The sequence below is a fragment of the Heterocephalus glaber genome, unplaced genomic scaffold (genome assembly GCF_053883595.1).
Source record: "Heterocephalus glaber isolate CG9 unplaced genomic scaffold, H.glaber_assembly_v1.0 deba00000818, whole genome shotgun sequence".
NCBI classification, from domain to species: domain Eukaryota; kingdom Metazoa; phylum Chordata; class Mammalia; order Rodentia; family Bathyergidae; genus Heterocephalus; species Heterocephalus glaber.
Window position 1 is genome coordinate 9355970 of NW_028258164.1, and position 22426 is coordinate 9378395.

General features: G+C 37.7%; 1 protein-coding gene across 1 annotated transcript in view; it reads right to left on the reverse strand.

Moving 5' to 3' along the window:
- Positions 1 to 22105, reverse strand: part of Tpk1 (thiamin pyrophosphokinase 1) — a 412808-nt gene extending 390703 nt beyond the window's left edge. Inside the window, exons 1-4 of the mRNA XM_087207730.1 lie at positions 22052 to 22105; positions 21818 to 21964; positions 21352 to 21544; positions 21069 to 21127 (exon numbers count right to left, since the gene is read on the reverse strand). Coding sequence (XP_087063856.1) covers positions 21069 to 21127; positions 21352 to 21544; positions 21818 to 21964; positions 22052 to 22105 — 453 coding nt within the window. The remainder of the gene's footprint in view (positions 1 to 21068; positions 21128 to 21351; positions 21545 to 21817; positions 21965 to 22051) is intronic.
- Positions 22106 to 22426: the final 321 nt, after the last annotated feature.

Consider the following 22426-nt stretch of genomic DNA (forward strand, 5'->3'; position numbering starts at 1 on the left):
TTCATTTCCAAATTACTGTAAGGCATATTCTCCCCCCGAAAAAAGCTTTCTTGTATCTATAAAATAAAACATTAAAAAATCAGCAAAGCTATTTTCAAGTGCTGAAGGTCAAACTCAGGGCCTCATGCATCTGGTAAGCTACAGAATTCAGCCATCTCTAAAGTGTTCTTGTCTTAACTGAATAATGCTTCTGTGTCTGTGATGCAGCTCTAACTCTTACATGCCATAAAAATGATTCCATTTCACAAAAAGATTAACTAAACATAAGCCATTTGCACTTTACGAAAGAGTGGAAGGGCAAAAGCATAATGTCAAGTTTTACCTCAATTATTGTTCTCACATGGCAAGCGGAAACAATAACTCATAGCCTATCAGAAATAAGAAGGTTAAATTTATGATAGGCTTCAAGTACATACTACTACTATATGCATAATCCTTTCATAGTTTTCTAATGTCACAGTTTAATTCACACTTCAACAGGACCCCTAGTTTCTCTTCATGTTATTAGTATGAACAAGTGTGCACATAGGTTCCCTTCATTGAGTTCTTTTAATGAACAGTAATTATTACAGGCATATACTAACAGACCCACTGAAACTCAACACTAACTAGGGTGAGTTGATAACAGGCAAGAGAGAACTTTCAGAAACCAGTTGTTCCTATGATAATAGTAATTTGGAAAGAGATAGCAGAAGTTAAAGAAGTAAACTGTTTTATAGATTTAAGCAAAAACTGTACAGTTTGTATCAGGCTTCCCATGGCCAAATTACTCGGGTTTTGAAAACGACTTTAGGCCCTTGAGCATCAGGCACCTGGAAATTGCCATTATCATCGTTTTCTTGTCCTCCTCTATACCTGATGTTTCTGTCAGTGTTCCTAGCTTTCCAGTTCCACCTATGTTAACTTCTAATCTCTATTCCTCTAATACCTCATCAACCCCAAAAGCATTTCATCCTATTTTCACATTTCAATGACAATGTTAAAGTTTCAAATTTTAGGAAATGGAAAAAAATTGTAAGAGTTAACTGCAACACTCACTAGACATGGAGGGGAAAGTCATTTCTATAATTAGAAGAATCTTAGCACATGGAGAAATTAAAAAGCATAAAACCCTAAAATTGTTGCCTAAATGGGACATTGTTGATTACTGTATCCATTTCACTGCCTTAGGAAACAGGGGAGGAAATCCAAGTCCAAATGGGAAGGGGCTCTGGAGGTTCATTCCACCTTCTCCCCTGCTTCCATTTCTGGCCCTTTCCCAGGAACTCGCTCGGCAGGTCAGAGTTAACAAAGTAAGAGGCTGAGATTTGCTGCTGAGGAACACAGGTACTCAATCTAGCAACCTGAAGTTCCAGGTGTTCCTTGGTCACTTGGACACTCCTGCAAACCTGTGAGGTACTGTGGGGCCAAGATTCCTTCTGGAGCCACTTCCGGGGACACCATGCCAGGCAACTGTGCCCACTTGGGACAAGAACCTGAAGAATCACATGCCTTTTTTATTATTCTTTTTATTTTGCAGTACTGGAGACAGAACCCAGGACTTTCACACTGAACTAGATTCCCAGTTTTCCTTTTATATTCTATTTTGAGACAGGGTCTGGCTAAATTGCTCAGGCTGAGCCCTAATTTGTAACTGTCCTGTTTCAGCCTCCCAAAGTGCTGGGCACCACCACACTCAGCTTATCATAAGCCTTATGCTATCTATTTCCCTGTGCGATTTTCCTCAGTAAACACTATAAACAGTATCAAGAGCTGTATCAAGTAGCACGAGGCACATGTATCCAGCCTTCTTTGTACCTCAGGATGAAAGCTTTATATAGCATGATGCTATGCTTTTCAATGTATTTGGATTTCAAAGGAATTTAAAATAACTTGTATACTCATCTTTTAAATGAAAAACAAAATCAGCAGAGTTTACCTGGTGCTGAAATGTCATTTTAAAAAATGTTAAAAGCATGCTTTCATGCAAATATAAAATGGACACATGTAAGATTTTATTCAATCTATCAACTAAGGAGGTTATGAGTACAAACTTCTGTGTGTGTGTTTGTAGGCAACCAGCATTACCAAACTATTTGCTAATAGATACATAATTGGTACTCAACCCTCAGTACGCTAACAAGAACACTGTACAAACTACTACTATGTTGTTTGGACCTAGTTGCTTAATGAAATAAATTTTTAGGATTCGTTGTTTCATTTGGGGTTTTTATTTTTTGTCTTTTGGTCCTAGAGTCAATATGAAAAAAATTACTCAAATACTTAAAGTACCATAAGCTAAATATTTCATAATCTCTTCTATAATGCAATGAAGTGTATCTTGGAATAGACTTCTTCAGGGTAGAAATCAATCATCCCCACTGAACAAAATTTGTTTGCAATATTATGCATAAGAATCATTTGCATGACTATTAACTTCTACAACAGAGTTATAAAACAGTCTAATCAAAAGAAAACAGTAAGTAGCTCGATGTGTGGTGGCACACATCTGTAATGCCAGCACTCAGAGGATGAGTCAAGAAGACCACAAGTTTGAGCCCAGCCTGGGAAATTTAGTCAGACGCTCTCTCAAAATAAAAAATAAAAAAGGAAAAAAGTGGGGCTGGGGATTTAGCTCAGTGGTTCTGCCACCTGCCTCACAAGCACAAGGTCCCGAAGTTCAATCGCTGGTACCAAAAAAAAAAAAAAGGAAAAAAAAAGAAAGAAAAAGGTGTACCACTTGTATATACACATATATCACTTCAGGGTCCTCCAAAACAAACCCCTCATTCCACTGAAAGAATACTTCGCAATCTCTAAGGTTCAAGTTCTGGACAATGTTTCCAATTTAGATTATGGCTATACTAACTGAAAAAAAGCCAAAGTCATATGAGATAGGAATTGGGAAGCAGAGGTAGATTAGATTGCAGGGCATCCATTGCCAGCTAGGGCTTATTGAAAGGGACACTCTAGCAATTCTGCTCTTGGACAGACAACCTGGTTCAGCCTTTCTGGAAAGCCACCTAGCAACATGGTCTAGAAACCCAAGACACTCATATGTTTATTTCTCAATTCAACTCCCAAACATATACACTAGTATATAACAAGATACAGACTAAAATATATAAATATCATGCAGTGTTGATTTGAAAAATATTTTAAGTAATTTAGATTTTCCAACTTTAATAATTCTTTCTGGAAACTTTCAATAAGCTCCCAACTCCTTTCTGTGAGATTCAGAGTTTTCTTATGATGTCTCTTAACACAATGTACTGTAATTCCTGATTGGCTATTCATTTGCTCTGTTAGTTTACAGTATATGTGAAGGACTGGATGACACATTTCAGTAACAAGAATTTAGTATGATACCACATGCAAATTGGTCTCTAAATACTGGTTCAATTAATAAAATGTTTTGCAGCTGAAACTCATATTCTATAAAAATAAAACTGATCACAAATACAGTATTAATAAGTATTTTTCAGAAAGTGGCAATTTTTGAATCCATTTTTAAATGGTTTTATCTATTCTGACTTACAGTAACAGTTCAGACTCTTGATTCACTGCATATGAAATAAAGTGAAATCAGAGAGTTGCACTGATTTCAAAGTTCAGAACTCTTCAACTAACACTCCCCAAAATTAAAACCAAAGGTTCACTCAATAAAATGATGTCTTCCAGAGCAAAGACTGTGATGTGACTATTTTGACTTTGAACCACACCTAGAAAAAGGTACTCTTTCGCAGACGTCTCCTTTGTAAAGCAGCATTCAGAAACTGAAATAACGCAGAATCTCTCTCTGGTTAGTATTTTCCCAAAAAGAATTACTCTTGACTTTAGTCCTCAAACTTTATAGAGTGTATGCATCTCACAATGCAACATATCTGGACTAGTGACTAGATTAAAAAAAAATTATCTTTGTTTATCTAAAACTCAATACAACTAATTGCAGATCAAAATTATCTGAAAAGCTATGTTATAGTCCCACCAACTACACTGACAGAATACCAAGATTACTCGCAAATATAGATACCTGCAGATACAGTTCACAAATTTAAATTTGTTCCCTGATTCTGGGGAATATGGCTGCAGTCGTGTCTGTCATTCAATACAGAGTTCACCAATGGAACCAAAATTTTGATAAACGCCTGTTTGCCAACCGAATTGTTCGCGAATAGCACCATTCATGAACTGAGATACGTTCTACTGTATCCTGAGAAGCACACCAAATACCAACAAAGGAGGCATTCCCTGAGATGCCTCTGGTACAGGGAAAGGCCTGACTAGGCGATCTGTCCTCTGCCACAGTGTACTTGTTCTAAATGCATCAACACGCTGTGCTTTTCCACAGAAAACAATAAAACTCAAGGAAAACCACTGGGGACTGCTAGCGGAAAAGTTCTGGATAAAGATAAATACTATCATTAAATATAATGAGTTTATTTTAGTGTTGTTTTCATTATTTTAAAAGAAGAACCTGGTGTACCTCCTAGGCCTGTGCTTCTTAAATTTTAAGAAGCATTCGGGCAGTCAGAGGTGGGGCTTGATAGTCTTCTTACAAGTACCCAGGACTTAAGAGTTGAGTAACAAGCTTTCAGAGTACATGCAAACAAATTTATAAATGTAAAAAAAGACATGCAAAGTTCCATTTCCTGGGTTTTGTTATTATTGGTTTTTTCTTCAATCATAAACAATGACTATTTCCCTGATGTTTAATCAAAACCCTGTTTCAGATTCTCAATAGTTTATAGATTCCACAACTTAAAATAATGAAAGCTAGGTTCCCAGAAAGCATTCCTGAGAAGTACACCTTATTTTCCAAGAGCAGGTTACTGGTGCCTGGACTGGGATAGTGAATCTGGAAAGTCTAAAAGCCAAGAAAAATTTTCTTCCAATGCCTAGAACAGTTCCTGGTACATGGCAGAGAGGCAGTCAAATAATCACTCAATGAATACTACAAAACTTAGTCTGGAAAATGAAAAAAATCTGGTTAAAGATTTTCAATATTTGGAGGACACATAAACAGAAAATAAGCAAAAGACTTTTAAGCTATCTAAGTTGGAAAATAAGAGATCTAAAGGTAAATATCATCTTATTTTTAATACGTATTTTTAATAAACATTTGTCTGCCAACAATGGTGTATATTTTCTCAAAAAGAACTACCTGAACTACCTGAACATGAAGCAGAACAACCAGCCAGCCACCTCCAAGGAACACTAAGAAAGACATACACTAGGCCCAGTAAGACCTTCCAAGGTCTCCTACTAATCCACAGGCTTCTCTACTCAGAGCATCTGTACTTAGCCACAGAAGAAACCCCAAAACCAGTTTTCCTAAGCTGAAAAATGAAATTCTTGCAGCAGCAATTTGGTCCAGAAGCCACAATCCTACACACAGCCTAAGAGTAAATCAAAAGCTTAATTTGCTAGAAGTCATGAAAACAAAACAATTTCCAGTATGAAAAATGAGCACCTTCAAAAGCAAGGCTTTGATAAAGACACAGGAAACACTCACAGTAAAATCCAATTGTTTGAGCATCTGTTTGCCACCTACAAAGAATAATTCTTTCTGTTACTAACCAAGAAAAAGAAAGATAATAAAATTCATTTGATGGGAAGATAATGTACAAACACACCTCAATTTCTTAGAAAACCTCAAAAAAATTCTGGTTTTAATGTATCATACACTATAATTTTTTTGCTTTTTATTTATTTTGGTGTGATCAAGACCTATTTTAGCATTATGAATATTAAAACTACCCCCATAAATTCACTTAATATGTTCAATTATCTCATCTAAATGAAAACCATTCTTTCCAATAATAATACAAAGGATCAATTTACAAGATTTTTAAAGAAAATTTAATATTATATTTAAACTCACTTTAGAAGCTTCAGTTTCTAAAGGCATGCAGCTATCAGAACGTTAATATGGAAAGATGGGGCAGGGGTGCCACAGACTAAATACCACTAAAGCACAGGAAATTGATTCTCTAGATGATGTGGAAAAGATGGCTTATAAAGTTAATGAGATATTACTTAAGGTAAAGGAAACAGTTTGGCCATTAACAATGAAGATGAACCAAAAATGCTCTCCTCAAATATAATGAAACTAAAAGTACAACAAAAACTAAGGCAAATACAAAAATAAAATAAAACTCAGGGAAAAGTTAAACCACACCACACACATACAATAAAGGGCAGTTATAGAAGGCTTAGCAAATTATAAGTAAATTTAAGGGGGACAAAAGGAAAGAACCCTAACAATTAAAAGTTATGCACCGACAGTCAGAACAGCAAATTTCCCAGGGACATTCAAGAGACTTAAAGGCCACCTCAGATGGATTTCCAATTGGATAAGAGATTAAAATAGGATTAATCCTTCAAACTTTAAAATCCTCTGCTTTGTCTTAGATTATTTTAGTCCTTGATAACAAAAATATCACAACCTTTAGGCAGAAGCTTTATACAGAGATGAAAGAAGAGATGAAAGTTTCTTTAAAAGTCAGCACCAAAACTACAAGTTTCCTAAATTTCAAAGCAGGCATATGTTTTCAATTTAAACAACAATGAAAAAGCTATGTTGATATTAGATGAAATCCATAATCAGAAAACCCGGGTGTTATTCAGAGTTCTATCTTTAGTAGCCTGTCCTAGGGCTATTCTTGGAGAAGGAATATTCATTTCTTTATCTCAAAGTTCATCCTGAAATTATGAGACTATCAGTTGCCCCTTGCTGACATAAATTTCTGAAAAAATTTAACAAATTATATCACAAACTAAGTATACATCAAGTGTGTCTAATGAGAAATTTACATCTAACTTCAGATGTGCTGGAAATGTAAACCACACACTGAAGTTGAGGATTTGGTACCAAAAAAACCCCTGTAAACTATAATATTAGTAATTGTTTAGAATGACTAAGTCAAAAATAACATTTTAGATCTAGCCAGTTAAATAGAACGTGGAATTAAACTCAATAAGCATACTGGAAAATACTAAATTACACATAAAATTACCGTTCTCTTGTGTTGTATTGAACACCCTGCTGTAACTGTGCTCTTCAATGGTGTTTGGCTCTTACATGTCTCTCAAAGGCCCATATGCTAAAAGATAGGCTACTGACCTGTGGCAGGACTAAGAGGCGGCAGAACTTTCAGTAGAACCAGTTAGGTTTTTGGGGATGTGCCTGGGAAGGGAATATTGAGACCCACTCCCTCCCTCCATTTCCCAGCTTCCATAAGGTAAGCAGCCTCTCTACCATATGATCCTCACCAAGATGTACTGCCCTGCCACAGGGCCAAGCAACCATGGGCTGAAATCTCTGAAACAGTAAGCTAAAATAAATCTTTTCTCCTTTTGATTGTTTCAATATCTTATCAGAGACAGAAACCCAACTGACGATACAGGAAGCTATCAATCCTTTTTCATTTTCTTACAACGTTTACCAAAGCATGGGCCACATAGTGTCAAAGATTCTATTTGGTTAAAGTTTGTTCACAGTCTTAACCTTTTCCCAGGCCCATCTGTACACTTTCTTATGAAATCCAATTTTGGCAAAAGAGGTCTAAACTTAGTTTAGCCAGGACCCTCCATATTAAATGTGATCACCTTTGGTAACTGACCAGTTTCTTCATCTTCCACTATCCCCTTGCCCCTTAGTTGATGTCTGCTCATCATGTCCTGTTTTCAGCAAGAATCATCTTAACTAGGGTTAGGCAAAATCTCCTTTACTCCTGATGTTTCTTCTTAGTAATTTTTCAACACGGATCCCGTTCCTTTGTTACAAATTCCCACCTGTCCAAGTTGTACTCAGAGTTGAGTTCAATCTGGCACCCTGACTGCCAGACCTGGTCGCAGTGGTCCCTTTACCTACCCTCCATCATCCCAACAGAGTCTTCCTTACCGTGTTCTGACTAAGATCACTGAATAATTTCTTTACCAGTGGATATTCAAGAAGTGTGGAGTGAACAAACAAAACTTTATAGGTAAGTATAAAATAATACCTAAAGACCAAAACTGACTTATTCACATACCAGCTATATTCTATGGAAATGACATTAAAAACTCCTTTATTTGGTAATCATGCAAATAAAGGTGCTCAACATGCAATGGGATTATGTCCTGACAAACATTTAAGTTATAAATATCATGTCAAAAATGCATTTAATACACCTAACCTACTAATCATAGCTCAGCATGGGATCTCCATGCACTAGAGGATCAGCTGTTTAATCCCATGATCATGTGCCTGACTGGGACTTGCTGCTGACTGCTAGAACACAGCGTTGAGAGTTATCATACAGATCATTAGCCCAGGAAAGATCAAAATTCAAATTCTGAAGTATGGCTGAATTCTGTTCCCCACAATTACACATGTTAAAGTAATTCCCAACAATACTTCAGAATGTGGTTATATTGGGCAGTAAGGTCTTTAAAAAAGTAAAGCAGAATGAGGTCCTAAGCCAGTATGACTGGTGTTCTCTTAAGAACAGGAGATTGAGAAGCAGATGGACCAAGGGGTAACAATATGAGGATGCAGGGAAAAGGCAGAAGACAAATCTAAACACCTTGGTCTTGGACTTTCGGCATCCAGAATTAAGAAAAAAGTTTTGTTGATGAAGGCAACAGTCCGTAGTACTATTATGACAGCCCTAGTAACCTAATACACCTTGCTCCAAATGCTTAAAAACTTTCCAACAAGATGTAATTTTTGTCTTTATACTTAAATTACATTAAACTACAAATTCAATCCCTCAGTCACACTGGCTTTATCTTAGATGTTCAATAGCCATATATACCTAGTGGACAGCACAAATCCAGACAATGAAAAGCCAGAAATTTCTAACAAATGTCCTCAGTTGAGAGATGAACAAGAGATACAGTTCTACATATGAGTCATTACAAATCTTTAAAAATGCACATGCACTGGACTCAAATCTACTCTTACACCATACTACGATTTCCTGAGAACAGTTTAGACTGTGTCTTCACACATGAAAAAACATTACCAACAGTCCTTGAGAGTCCTGTTGCCACAAAATCAGAGAACACATGTAGGTAACAGATAAAGGTACATGGTTACCATTTGAAGGAGTCAGACCTCTAGGAACAGATTATTTAAAGCTTTCCAAGTTAACACTGGTAACTGGGGGAGGTCAGTACCCATTCTCAGTTTTATTATGCATTTTGTTCGTCATGAGGCTGGCCTCAAATCCATAATCCTCTTGCCTCTGTATCATGAGTGCACCATCCAGCTTTAATCAGGAATCTTCAATGGAAATTAAATGTCTAGAAATATAAGTAACAGAATCACTGCTATGCAATACTGAGAGATTCATTACCACTTCACAAAGAGGCACCAAAAAAGTGTATTGTACCTACAATTAAAAATTTCATGGGGTCGGCACACCATGGCTTCCAGCCAGGAGGATGATTCTGGGTAGGAGTACCATGGCTCCCAGCTTAGAGGACACTTCCAGGTGGGTGTGCTGCAGCTTCCAGCACAGAGGAGGTGAGCCGAGTGGACGCCAGGAACATCTCCCCCACCTCCAGCAAAATAAGACGACAGGTAAACAAGCCTCAGAACCAGACTTCCAGATCACCTACAGCAACACCAAAGGGAAATGAGATGGAACACTCTGATACTCAACCACCTGGACTCCCTGAACTAGCAATGAAAAAGGATCTGGAAAAAATGAAATCAGAAATGATTTCTCACATAGCAGCAAAGATTGTGCCCACAGTGCAAGACATGATTAATAAATCTAGAGAGGATACAGATAAAAAAAGAGGAGCTGAGGAACATGATAGAATCCCAACATAGAAAACAAATTGAATCCATAAAACAGATTTCCAGGAGATTAAAAACTCCATTGAAAGTCTATGCAGCAGAATGAGCCAATGTGAGGACAGAATTTCAGATATAGAAGATAAGATTGCAATTAGTGACCAGGAAAAGAAAAAATTCTTTAAAATTGTAAAGGATCACAAAAAATCAATCCAGCAGCTGCTAGATGATGCAAAGAAAAATAATGTAAGACTGATTGGGCTCAATGAAGAAACAGGAGAGAGTGCAGATGACATAAAAAACTGTTTACAGAAGTGATGGCAGAAAACTTCCCAAACAGGGGAAAAGAATTTGACATACAGATAGATAAGGGAGGCATATAGGACTCAACTAGCCTTGATCAAAAAAAATCCACACATAGGCATACAATTGTTAAAATTCCAGAAACCCAACAGAAGAACAAAATTCTACAAGTAATTAGAGAAAAGAAACAAATCACATAAAAAGGAAAGCCCATCAGAATCACAGCAGACTTCTCAATGCAAACCCTCAAGACAAGAGGAGCTTGGAGTGATGTATTTCAAGCCCTAAAGGAAAACAACCTCCAACCCAGACTGATGTACCCTGCAAAACTCTTTCAAAATTGATGGTGAAAGAAGATACTTTCATGACAAAGAGCACCTTAGAAACTTCGTGAATACCAAATCAGCACTCCAAAAAATTTTAGACAAAATACTAGGAAGACAATGAGGATCGCAACACCAGGAAACCCAGCAGAATGAATCCACCGGGCACAAGAAATTAAAAGCAAAGGGGGAGGATCAAACAAAGAGAAAAAGTCATGGCAATGATAAGTCAATACATTTCAGTTATAACCATCAATGTTAATGGTCTCAACTCACCAATCAGAAGAAATAGACTGGCAGAATGGGTCAAGAAGCACAATCCAACAATATGCTGCATACAAGAAACACATTTAGTTAAAAAAGAAACTCACAGACTTCAAGTTAAGGGGTGGAAAACAATACCCCATGCAACAGGAACCCGAAAATAAGCAGGAGTAGCCATCCTCTTTGCAGACCAAGTGGATTTCAAACCCACACTGATTAAGACAGACAAACTATATACTTGTAAGGGAACAATCCAAGAGGAAGAGATGACAATCATAAATATCTATGCACCAAACACTAGTGCACCCAACTATATAAAACAAATACTAATGGACATGAAAAACCTTACAAGCACTAATATAATAGTAGTGGGGAACCTCAATACCCTACATTGTCACAAATAGATAGATCAACTACACAAAAACCAAGCAATGAAATACTAGAACTCAATCAAACTCTTGAACAAATGAACATAACAGATATTTACAGAGTGTTTCACCCCACAAAATCAGAATACACATTCTTTTCAGCTGCACATAGGTCATTCTCCAAAAGAGACCACATACTCACACATAGAACATGTTTAAGTAAGTGCAAAGGAATTGAAGTTATCTCCTGTATATTATCAGACCAGTGTGATGAAATTTGAGATCAACAGCAAAAGAAACTGCAAAAACTTAATAAACACAGGGAAATTGAACAACACACTTCTGAATAACCAATGGGTCACAGAGGAAATTAAAGAAGAAATCAGACAATTCCTTCAATTAAATGATAATGACAACACAACATATCGGAATCTATGAAACATAATGAAAGCAGTCTTATGGGGGAAATTCATAGCAGTGAATACTCATACTAGGAAAACAGAGCGAGCCTAATTAAACAACCTGATGCTGAACCTCAAGCTTCTACAAAGAGCAGGACAACCCCAAAGGTCATACAAGGGAGGAAATTATGAAGATCAGAGGAGAAATCAATGCAATGGATACTAAGAGAATGATACAAAAAAATCAATGAAGCCAAGAGTTGGTTCTTCAAAAGAATCAACAAAATTGACAAACCTCTAGCCAACCTTATCAGAAAAAGGAAAGAAAAGGCCCAAATCCATGCAATTAGGAATGAAAAGGGTGAAATTACAACAGACCCAGCAGAAATCCAGAGAATCATCAATACCTACACTTCCAGAACTTATATGCCAATAAGATGGAAAACACAGAATGGACAGATTGCTAGACACACATGAATTACCAAAGTTGAATGAAGAAGACCTAAAAATTCTAAGCAACCCAATATCAACCAATGAAATTGAAAATGTAATTAAAAACTTACCAACCAAGAAAAGCCCAGGTCCTGATGGCTTCACTGTTGAATTCTACGAGACATTTAGAGAGGAGCTACTGCCACTACTGTTTTAAACTCATCAATGAAATTGAAAGGGAAGCAATACTCCCAAATTCATTCCTGGAAGCAAGGATCACCTTGATTCCCAAAGCAGAGAAAGACCCAACCAAAAAAGAGAACTATAGGCCAATCTCACTAATGAACATAGATGCAAAAAATCCTTAATAAGATACTGGCAAACAGAATGCAGAAGATCATCAAGATGTTCATACACCTGACCAAGTGGGATTCATCCCAGGGATGCAGGGATGGTTCAACATATGCAAATCAATCAATGTAATACAATATATCAATAGAGCCAGGGACAAAAAAAACGTATGATCATCTCAATAGATGCAGAAAAAGCATTTGACAAAATCCAATGTGCATTTATGATAAAAACCCTACAAAAAAATGGAATAGACGATCTCTACCTCAATCTGATAAAAGCCATCTATGCAAACCAACAGCCAATATCATACTAAATGATCAAAAACTGAAATCCTTCACACTAAAATCAGGAACAAGACAAGGATGTCCTGTGCAATATAGTTTTGGAAACATTAGCCACAGCAATTAGACAAGAGAAAGAAGTAAAAGGAATAAAGATAGGAAATGAAGAAGTCAAATCATCATTATTTGCAGATGACATGATACTCCATATAGAAGACCCCAAAAACTCCACCAAAAGTCTTCTAGACCTAACAACCAAATTCAATAACGTAGCTGGATACAAGGTCAACACACAAAAATCAATAACTTTCCTCTACATGAACAACAGACTCACTGAGAGAGAAATAGGGCAAATAATTCCTTTCACAATAGCACCCAAAAAACTGAAATACCTAGGAATCAACCTAACAAAAGAAATCAAAGACCTGTTCTCTGAAAACTATAGCACTTTGAAAAAAGATATTGCAAGGGCTATCAGAAAATGGAGAGACTTGCTCCTGGGAAGGAAGGATCAACATAGTGAAAATGGCTATACTTCCAAAATTGCTATATAGATTCAATGCAATCCCAATTGAAATCCTAGCAGCATACTTCATAGACCTTGAGAAAACAATACGAAAATTCATTTGTAACAAGAAGAGACCCAGAATAGCAAAAGCAATCTAGGTAACAGAGCCATGCCAGGGGTATTACAACCCCCAACTTGAAACTATACTACAAAGCTACTGTGATTAAAACAGCATGGTACTGGCAAAGAAACAGACTTGAGGACCAGTGCAACAGATTAGAAGATGCAGAAACAATGCCAGACACATTCAGCCATCTCATCTTTGATAAAGGAGCCAAACACCCTCACTGGAGGAAAGATAGCCTCTTTAATGGTGCTGGAAAAATTGGGCTTTACCTTGCCAAAGATGAAAACTAGACCTATATCTCTCACCATGCACTAAACTAAAATCCAAATGGATTAAAGATCTAAATATTAAAATAGAAACTCTGAACCAGTTGGAACAGAGGTTAGGTAGAACCCTTGAAGACATTGGTGTAGGAAAAGATTTTATGAACAAAACCTCAGTTGCCCGTGAACTAGCACAAACCATCAACAAGTGGGATCTCTTCTTATTAAAAGGCTTCTGCACAGCAAGAGAAACCACCAGCAGTGTGAAGAGACAACCCACAATGTGGGAAAAAATCTTCACCTGCTCTTTCTCAGACAAATGTCTACTATCTCGAATCTATAAAGAACTTCAAAAGATCAGACCTCCCAAATTTAAAGACCCAATCCAAAAATGGGCAGCTGAAATGAACAGACATTTCTCAGATAAAGAAGTAGAAATAGCAAATAAATACATGAAAAAATGTTCAACATCACTGGTCATTTGAGAGATGCAAATGAAAACAATGCTGAGATTCGACTTCACTCCAGAAAGAATGGCTGCTATCATGAAATCAACCAATAACAAATGCTGGCGGGGCCGTGGGGAAAGAGGAACCCTGCTCCACTGCTGGTGGGAGTGTAGACTCGTGCAACCACTGTGGAAATCAGTATGGAGATACCTCAAAGAACTAGGACTGGAAGTCCCATTTGACCCTTCTATTCCACTGCTGGGGATCTTCCCCAAAGAATTAAAAGACTCATACCATAGTGATATATGTGCATCCATGTTCATAGCAGCACAGTTTGTAATAGCTAAAACTTGGAAGTGGCCCAAATGCCCATCAACTGGAGACTGGATAAAGAAAATGTGGTTTTTTAATAAAATGGAGTACTACTCAGCCATAAAAAGTGAGAAATTAGAGACATTTATAGCTAATTGAATGCACATTGAGGCAATACTCTTAAGCAAAATAAATAGGACACACATTTGTAAATACCAAAGAGTTTCTCTACTGTGAGAAAGTGAAAGTGTAAATAAGGGCTAAAAGGTATAATAGGTAATGTGAAATAGGAAGAAAAGGGGCAAAGGGGAGAGGGAAGTGGGAGGGGTAGGGGAAAGGAAAGAAGGAAATGGAATTAATAGGAGAAAATGAAAAAATGGAAACAAAGTCTTTGTAAATAGGGAGGGATGGAGGGGTTGGAGGGCAGGGGAAGGGGCAAAAAATAAGAACCAAGAGAGTATGTAAAGGTGCATATCTCCAATGTTGAATGCCATTATACTGTACACCTAAAATGTACCAATAAAAGAAAAAAAAAAGAAAATTTCATGCATCTGCAAATAATAAAGTTCAGCATGCATGAAAAAATACAGAATTTGATTAATAAAAGTTCTGTTACCTAAATCTAAATACTCTTTCACCTAACTGGACGAAGAAAATTTACACAAGTAAAAAACATTTCCCTTGAAAATCAGAAAAACAATATAGGGATTTCAGAATTCAATAATTAATATATCATAGTTTATCTTTTATAAATCTCTAATTAAACCACATTTGAATAAGCTTTTTTTTTTTGCTGGGGTGGGCGCATTGCAACAGGGTCTCACTCGCTATGTAGTCCAGGCTGGCCTCAAACTCCTAGGGATCCTTCTGCCTCAGCCTCCTGACTGCTGGGATTACAGGCATGAGCCACTGCACCCAGCTCAAAGCCTGTATTTCTTAAACTTGCTTTTTATACTGAATATCTTAAAGTTGCCCAAGTACTTATATATTCATATTTTACTAAGGTGCTAAGAAATTAAGAGACATGCCAAGATAACAGAACTGAGAAACTCAAAACCTGAGTCAGTCTTCTAGTTCCGAAGGTTTCCAATGCCCTGTTGAAGCATTAGAACTATGCCCAGTACAAAGTTCCATGTGCTATATTAGTTATTACAATATAGTAATTGTGAAATATTGTGTTGACTTGATCAAGTGTGCACAAATACTTAAAATGGTAAAAAACCTCAATAAGACTAATTCAATTCAGATGAACTCTCAAGAGCATCATGGTCACAGGAATGTTTTAAAATTTTAAATGTATGAATATAATCTTTTTACAAAATAATGAGTGATCAATAAGTCTCACCAACATAAAATTTATTTATGAAGATCAAGTTATATGGAGAAAATGGAATTTTTAACTCAGAAATTATCATATATCTAAAGTAAGTGATATTACATATCAAACTGCCGTCTATTTTATTCCATCAGATCCATTTAAGAGTGATGCATGGGCTTTATTTAAAATATCAACAAGGTCAAGAGGGATCACAAATGTGAGAAGCAACAATGCTGGAATTTAAAAGACTGAAATGCATAGATGGTCTGCACTAGAGACAGTTTGATAATAAAAAGATAACCTTTGATAATGTGTGCGCTATGGTTTGAGTTTCCCACAAGGGTCCACTGTGATCAAAGGTTTGGCCCACAGGGTAGATCTACTGGGAGGTGGTGTGGATCACTGCACTGTGCCTCAGCAGGGACAGCAGGCAGGGGTGGCGGGACCCTTTCTGCCTCTTGATCCAGATTGACTACTTGAGCCCACCTGCAGCCCTGCCATGTGTTGCCATCCTCTGCCTTCACTGGCGGCCAAACCAATGGAGCTGCCCAACCTTGGACTCTGAAACTCCAAAATTACATTCAATGAACTATCTTTTGTTATAAGAAGCTGGTGTCGGGTTTTTGTTGCAGTGACAAGAAGCTCTGTAACTGCTGAGTGTTTTAAGAGTTTGTGAAGAACATATGAAAGTAATGTCCCTGAAGATGTGACTCTACCTTTGACAGCTAAGTACTTAAATTAATTTTTCACTTTTTAAAGTTTCAAACAGTTCTGTCTATAAAGCTCTATGATAAATATAATCACAGGCATTGAACAAGGTAAAAAGTAGACATTCGTAAGAATTAAATGAAGACACCTGTATTTATAAAATTTAAAATAGCAATAGTATGTCCTCCAAGTATATACTCTATTTAAAAAAAAATCTTTAAATAAATTTAAAAGGCAATGAGAAAAACAGCTAAAATGTTTTCAGTCCTTACTATATATCAGTGTTAAATTCTTTACAAATTTCCTTAATCTTTACAACAACCCTATTCAGAAAGTATCATTCTCCTTGTTTTATTGATGGAAAAAAAATAGAGTTAAAGAACTGTACCCAGAATATAGAAAGAACTCCTATAATTGTTTTTAAAGTGTTAATACAACCCGAATAGAAAAATGGATGAGACACACTTCCTAAGATATGCAGAAAGACCAATAAGTATGTGATATGATAAGCAACCCGTCATAAAGCAAAGGCAAATTAAAATCACACAGACACCTCTACATACCCATCAGAACTAAAATTTAATAACAAGGACTAGTACACAGAATTCCAGGTAAAAAATTTACCATGATCTAAAGGAAGACTACCAAAGTTAGGGCAGGTGTTCATATAAATAAATACTGAGTAGTTCCACTTTGCCTGGTAACAAAGAAGTGAATGAAAAAAAAAAGTTTGGAGAGGTAGTTAGAAAAAATACTGGAAAGCCTACCAGGCTAATATAAGGACTTGGAATTTGGAAACACACTGTTAGACAATTTCATCATTTTGTGGACAGCACAGAGCACACTCACACAAACTGAGGTGACACCACCTGTTGCTCCTAGGTGACAAACTTGGGCAGCTTGTCACTGCACCAAATGCTATAGGCAACTGTAACACAATGGTATTTGTGTGTTGAAACATATCTAAACACAAAAAAGATACTATAAAATACTAGGCAATGGGAACTTTACAGTTCTTTTAAAATCAGGACTACATTCTTAAGTGAGATCTGTCATTATGCAAACCATTGACTCCTTGGATATTAGGTTAAGCAAAGCAGAAACATGACATGGATGACATAATTTTAATTGACTTTTAAGGTAAAGAAAAGGCTAATTTTTACAGACTATTCCAAAGGAAGACAAATATATTTTCAAAAACTTCCTCTTCTCCCTTGCAATAAATTTCCCTATCCTCTACATTCTAATTTTATCCTAGTGCTCAATTATTCCAAAATCTCCATCGAGACTCTTCAGCCTAATAAGACTGTCTATACACACTGCCAGCACATGAACACCATCATGTCCAGAGGCAGCTCTGAGCTCTCTCAAGGATGGCCTGTCATCTGCAACGCTCTTGAGTCCCCTGTGCTGCTCTCAAATTAAACCCAGTGCTCTTTTGAAGGTCCAGTTGATACTTCCTCAAACCACGATTTGTTTGCTAACTCTGCCCTGTTCTAGCTTCTCTCAAGACACTGTGGTTCCTTTGGGGGCTCTACAATACATAATGCATCTAATTGGAACCCATCTTGTTTTGTTCCTGACTGTCCAATGAGACCATGTACTCCTGGATAAAAGGCATCATACTTTCCATTTTTTGTACAGTTCACAGCACCCACTGCCAAGGATGTGTATGTTAGGTTAAAGCTCTTGATACTAGAAATCCAAATATACCCCTTCACCCAGCAATTCCATTTTTAGAACTTTATCCTACTTATATAACTCACATAAACACTATCAAATGTTACTGAATGTAAGAATAAAAACTTAGAAATAAAATAAATGTCTATTAAGAAAGACTAGTCTATGTTGCCCATTAAAAGAAAACACAAAAGTTGAGATATCTGCCTGTGGTCCACAAGTACTCAGTGAAGAGTTGCAGAAAAGTTACAAATTGGATCTTATTTTTAAATTTTAATTATACATACATACATACACATAATTTAGAACAACACTAAGGGGGTTTTAGTTTTGCTGGTGGGTTTTGTTGTTACTGTTGATTTGTTTTGTGTTTTGATTTTTCTTCTTGCTAGGAATTGAACCCAGGGCCTCACGTATGCTAGGCACATACTGTACCACTGAAGTACAGCCTCAGCCATCACATGAATTTTAGGATGATAATCTCTAATAAGTACAATGGGCTTTTTACTTTAGAAACGCTATTTTGTTTGGGGAAAAAAAGGCACACAGAACATCTGAGGTAAAAAATATTTACATATTTTGACGAATGCCCCAATAGTCATTTACAAAACAATAATATAAACTATAATATAATTGTTTGAAATATGTAATGATTTTTTTTTGGTATCAGGGATTGAACTCAGGACCTCCTGTTTGTGAGGCAGGCATGGCACCACTGAGCTAAATCCTGGCCCAAGTAATGATTTTTTTTTTTTTTTGGAAAGAATATAGGATACATTCAGTCTAGCTTATACAATTGTTTAAAAACGGGTAAACACTTTTTTTAGTTACAAAAGAACAAAGAAGCTTTAAAAAGTATGTGTCATCTTTCTCTAAGATTGTGATCAACCCAAAAAATCAGTACTAGCAACTTCTTAAAACTGTGGAGAACCAGTTTTATTAATGGATTGCCCACTATACTAAATCTAAGCAGGTAGTAGAAATAAATTATGCCAACAAATTAAATTCACAGAATTTATAAATACAAAAACCACTTCTCTTCCAGAAGATTTAAATGTCTGCTTGATGAAGAGAATTCCTCTACCGAAAAAGTGAAACTCAAATATTTACGGAATTACTATAAAGGGCCAGGAATTGCATTACTCCCTCATAGCAGCTGTTCCATTTTTAAATATTTTAAACATAATGTACACTCAATATAAACATGCCTGGGGCCCTTGTTTTATGGTCAAAGCTAGAAATGAAACAAATTTCTACACTTTCACCAATAGAGACAACAAGAAACGCAGACAATGACCACAGGGCACATTGGCCTCTGTCTCCGTGGATCTACACCTGACCCAGAATATCTGCTCCCTAAGGCCTTGCTGGGGAGGGAGGGGAGGGAAGGGACCATAAAAAAAATTAAGATCCTCTCAATGAATGTATTCATTAGGTACTGCAAACTCCTACTAACAAAAATAAGCATCTGAAAAAAGAAATGTGACTTAAGGAGTCAAGGCCTTCTCCTATAAGCTTCTGATAAAACCAGAAGAGCTGTCTTTCCTTGTAAGTTACTCCAAACCTTTTCCACCTCAGCACTGACCCTGAGATCCAAGTACTTTTTTGATTTCCTTTTCCGCCTCACTGCTGAATAGTTCACACCTATCAAAGTGTAGGGCTTTACATGTATTAACTCATTTATACTTCCAATAACCTTGTGACACATTTCTATTTTACAGATGAAGAAACTGAAACACAAAGTCCAACAACTACGATCGGGCAAACCTAGGATTCAAATCTAGAAATTCCTCAATATAATCTTTTTTTGGGGGGGGGGGGGGTACCGGAGATCGAACTCCGGTCCTTGAGCTTGCATAGCAGGCAGCGAAACCACTGAGCTAAATCCCCGGACCAAATATAATCTTTATTCTGCAACACTCACCATCATTACGATATACTTTCAAACCCAGAAAACATAAGCAATCTTCAGACAATAAAGCTCTCAGGTGTTAATAAATCTGAAAGCCAACAGTCCACCTGAAACAAACGTGTAGCTTTGGAAATGCTGTTGATTCCACTATTACTATTGACTAACTGGCAACTATGAGATTTAACCCACAAAATGTTATTTGTTGAGACTTTTATAAACCTTTTAACACTGTTGACAGTAATAATTAAACACTGCATCTCCTAAGCAAGAAAAAAATGTGTTCAGACTCTCCTTGTCACTGTTTTCCTTCATGTGTGAAATATCATATATATGTAGTTATGTGCTGTGTAATGACATTTTCATCAGCAAAAGGCCCCATGTGGTCCTGCAGATTAAACAGCCTAGTGACATCGAGCTACCTAAGGTCACTCTAATGTTTACACAAGGAGGAAATCACCTAACACATTTGTCAGAATGCTCCCCATCCCTAAGACATGCACAGTTGTACATGTAAAGAATTCAGCATGGTGAATGCCTAGAGTTGGGAGTCAATGTCACCTACGTCACTACTCGCAGTATGTGAAATCAACAAGCTCAAATAACGTTCAATACCCTAAATGACACCCATGAATTCATGTTTACAAAAAACAAATGTAAACTCTAAAAATGATGCTTTCTATGAAACCGATGAATTATGAATTCTAAGCCATGGAAATACAAAAATTAATCAGTAAATGAACATCTAACCTTACAGAATTATCATCTAAAAGTCAATTACTACACATAAGAATGCTACTAATAAAACTCATTTTCTCCATCCATGTGACAGAATAATTTGAAAGTTTAAAATGTGTTATACCTTTAAATGGTTGAATACAACCACTTACTGATCTTTTACTGGGTAAAGTGAGGCACTGTCAGTGTATAAAGGCATCGCGGACAGGTGCAGTAACTTTCCTTTAGGCCTTCTAATTTCTGCTCTGTTGTGGATGTGTTCACGCTGTGTTAAAGTGGTTACCAACTAAAACTTGAGGCATATTTAATAGGCTCCAGGTGGAAGACACACACTACTCCAGTCTTGGGTCTCTATATGGTCAGGATTCCTATTAATGACTAGGTGCAGACAAGGAAACTGAGGCAGGAGAGGCTGAGTCCCCCTAGGGGCACAGAGATAAAAAACCAGAAACCAGGCAGCAGACTGCGACCTTCTAGGCCTGTGGACAGGCCTGGTGGCCTCCTGGGGTCTCTGGGGAGGGCACGTGAAGACGCTGGACAGCGTGGGGACAAATACAGTACCAGCGGGCAGCAGGGGCTCCAGCGGGGTAAACTCACGCTCCATGGCGGGTTAGAGACCTCTGCATTAAAAAACGAAAGAGAGGAAAGTTAGAATTCGGAGATCTAATTAAGCGCCACGAGGAAGCCCCGCCCGGGGCGCTGAGTCCCCGCACCCCGGGCCAACCAGACTGAGAGCCCGGTTTTCCTGCGCGCCGTCTCCATCCGGCCACTGGCGCGCCGAGGGAGGCAAGGGCGCCCCACTGCCCCCGCTCCCCCTCCCGCGCAGCGCCGCAGCCGCACTTACTCAGGAAGATGGAGCCCCGAGTGGCGGCGGCGGCCCGGGCTGCTAAAGGGGAGCGCTTGACTGCTCGACGATCCGCTGAAAAGCCTGGGCGCGCGGCCCTCGCTCCAGGATTTAAGGCCCCAGAAGCTCCGCCCGCTCCGGAAGTCGTTAGCGCGGCAGTCTCCCTCCCCACCTGACCCAGCAGCGCCTTTAACTAGCAATTCCTCTTGCACGGGGCTTTGGAGGCTAGCAAACTCCCACTTTTCCACAACCAGGTGGGTCCACATTCTCTGATCTGCAGCTACCCGTAGGCGTCCTTCCTAAAACTCCCCTTCTTCAAAGTCATTGCTTCCTGCCCTTTGTGGAAACCACACCCTGTGCGCTTTGAAAAGAACAAACGACTGTGGAGCTGCTCGAGGACTCCTGAGAAGAGTCACTTTGTTGCTGCGCAGCCTTGTCCAACTCCCAGCAAGCCAGATCCGCACACTAGCCGGCTTTTCCAGGAGGCAGAAGGGCCCTCAGCTGCCACCTCCTTCTGGCCTATGTTGTGGAGGTTCCTCCAGCTTCGGCTGGGCGTTAGCTGAACCTGAGATGTCAAAGTTCCTTGACGAAATTGACCAAAGAAGCCACGAACCTAAATGAGTATGGATTGATACTACAATGAATTTCAAAAATCTACATTTACGGATGCATTTGAGACTAAAAGACTATTTTGGGGTACAGGGAAAATATTAGTATATGTAACATACAGTTGGTTGCTATATCTGCAACGCATAACTAAAGTCCATGTATCAGTAAAAGATAAACTGATGACCCAGAATACAGTATAAATATACAAATAATAGAAGATATTCACATGGCAAATACACATGACTTCCAGATGAATGAGATAAATTTATCTGCCAGATGGCGAACAATATTTTTAAGAAGTCATTCAATAAGAAAAATATACATTTATTGGGCAATTACTATGTTCCAGTAACTGTTGAGAGTTTTTGTGTTTTTGTTTACCTAAAATGTATACTCTAAGAGAACAAGGACCATAATTTGATTGTTTACCCTTGGATCATCACACTGTAACACAGCTGCTGGTTAT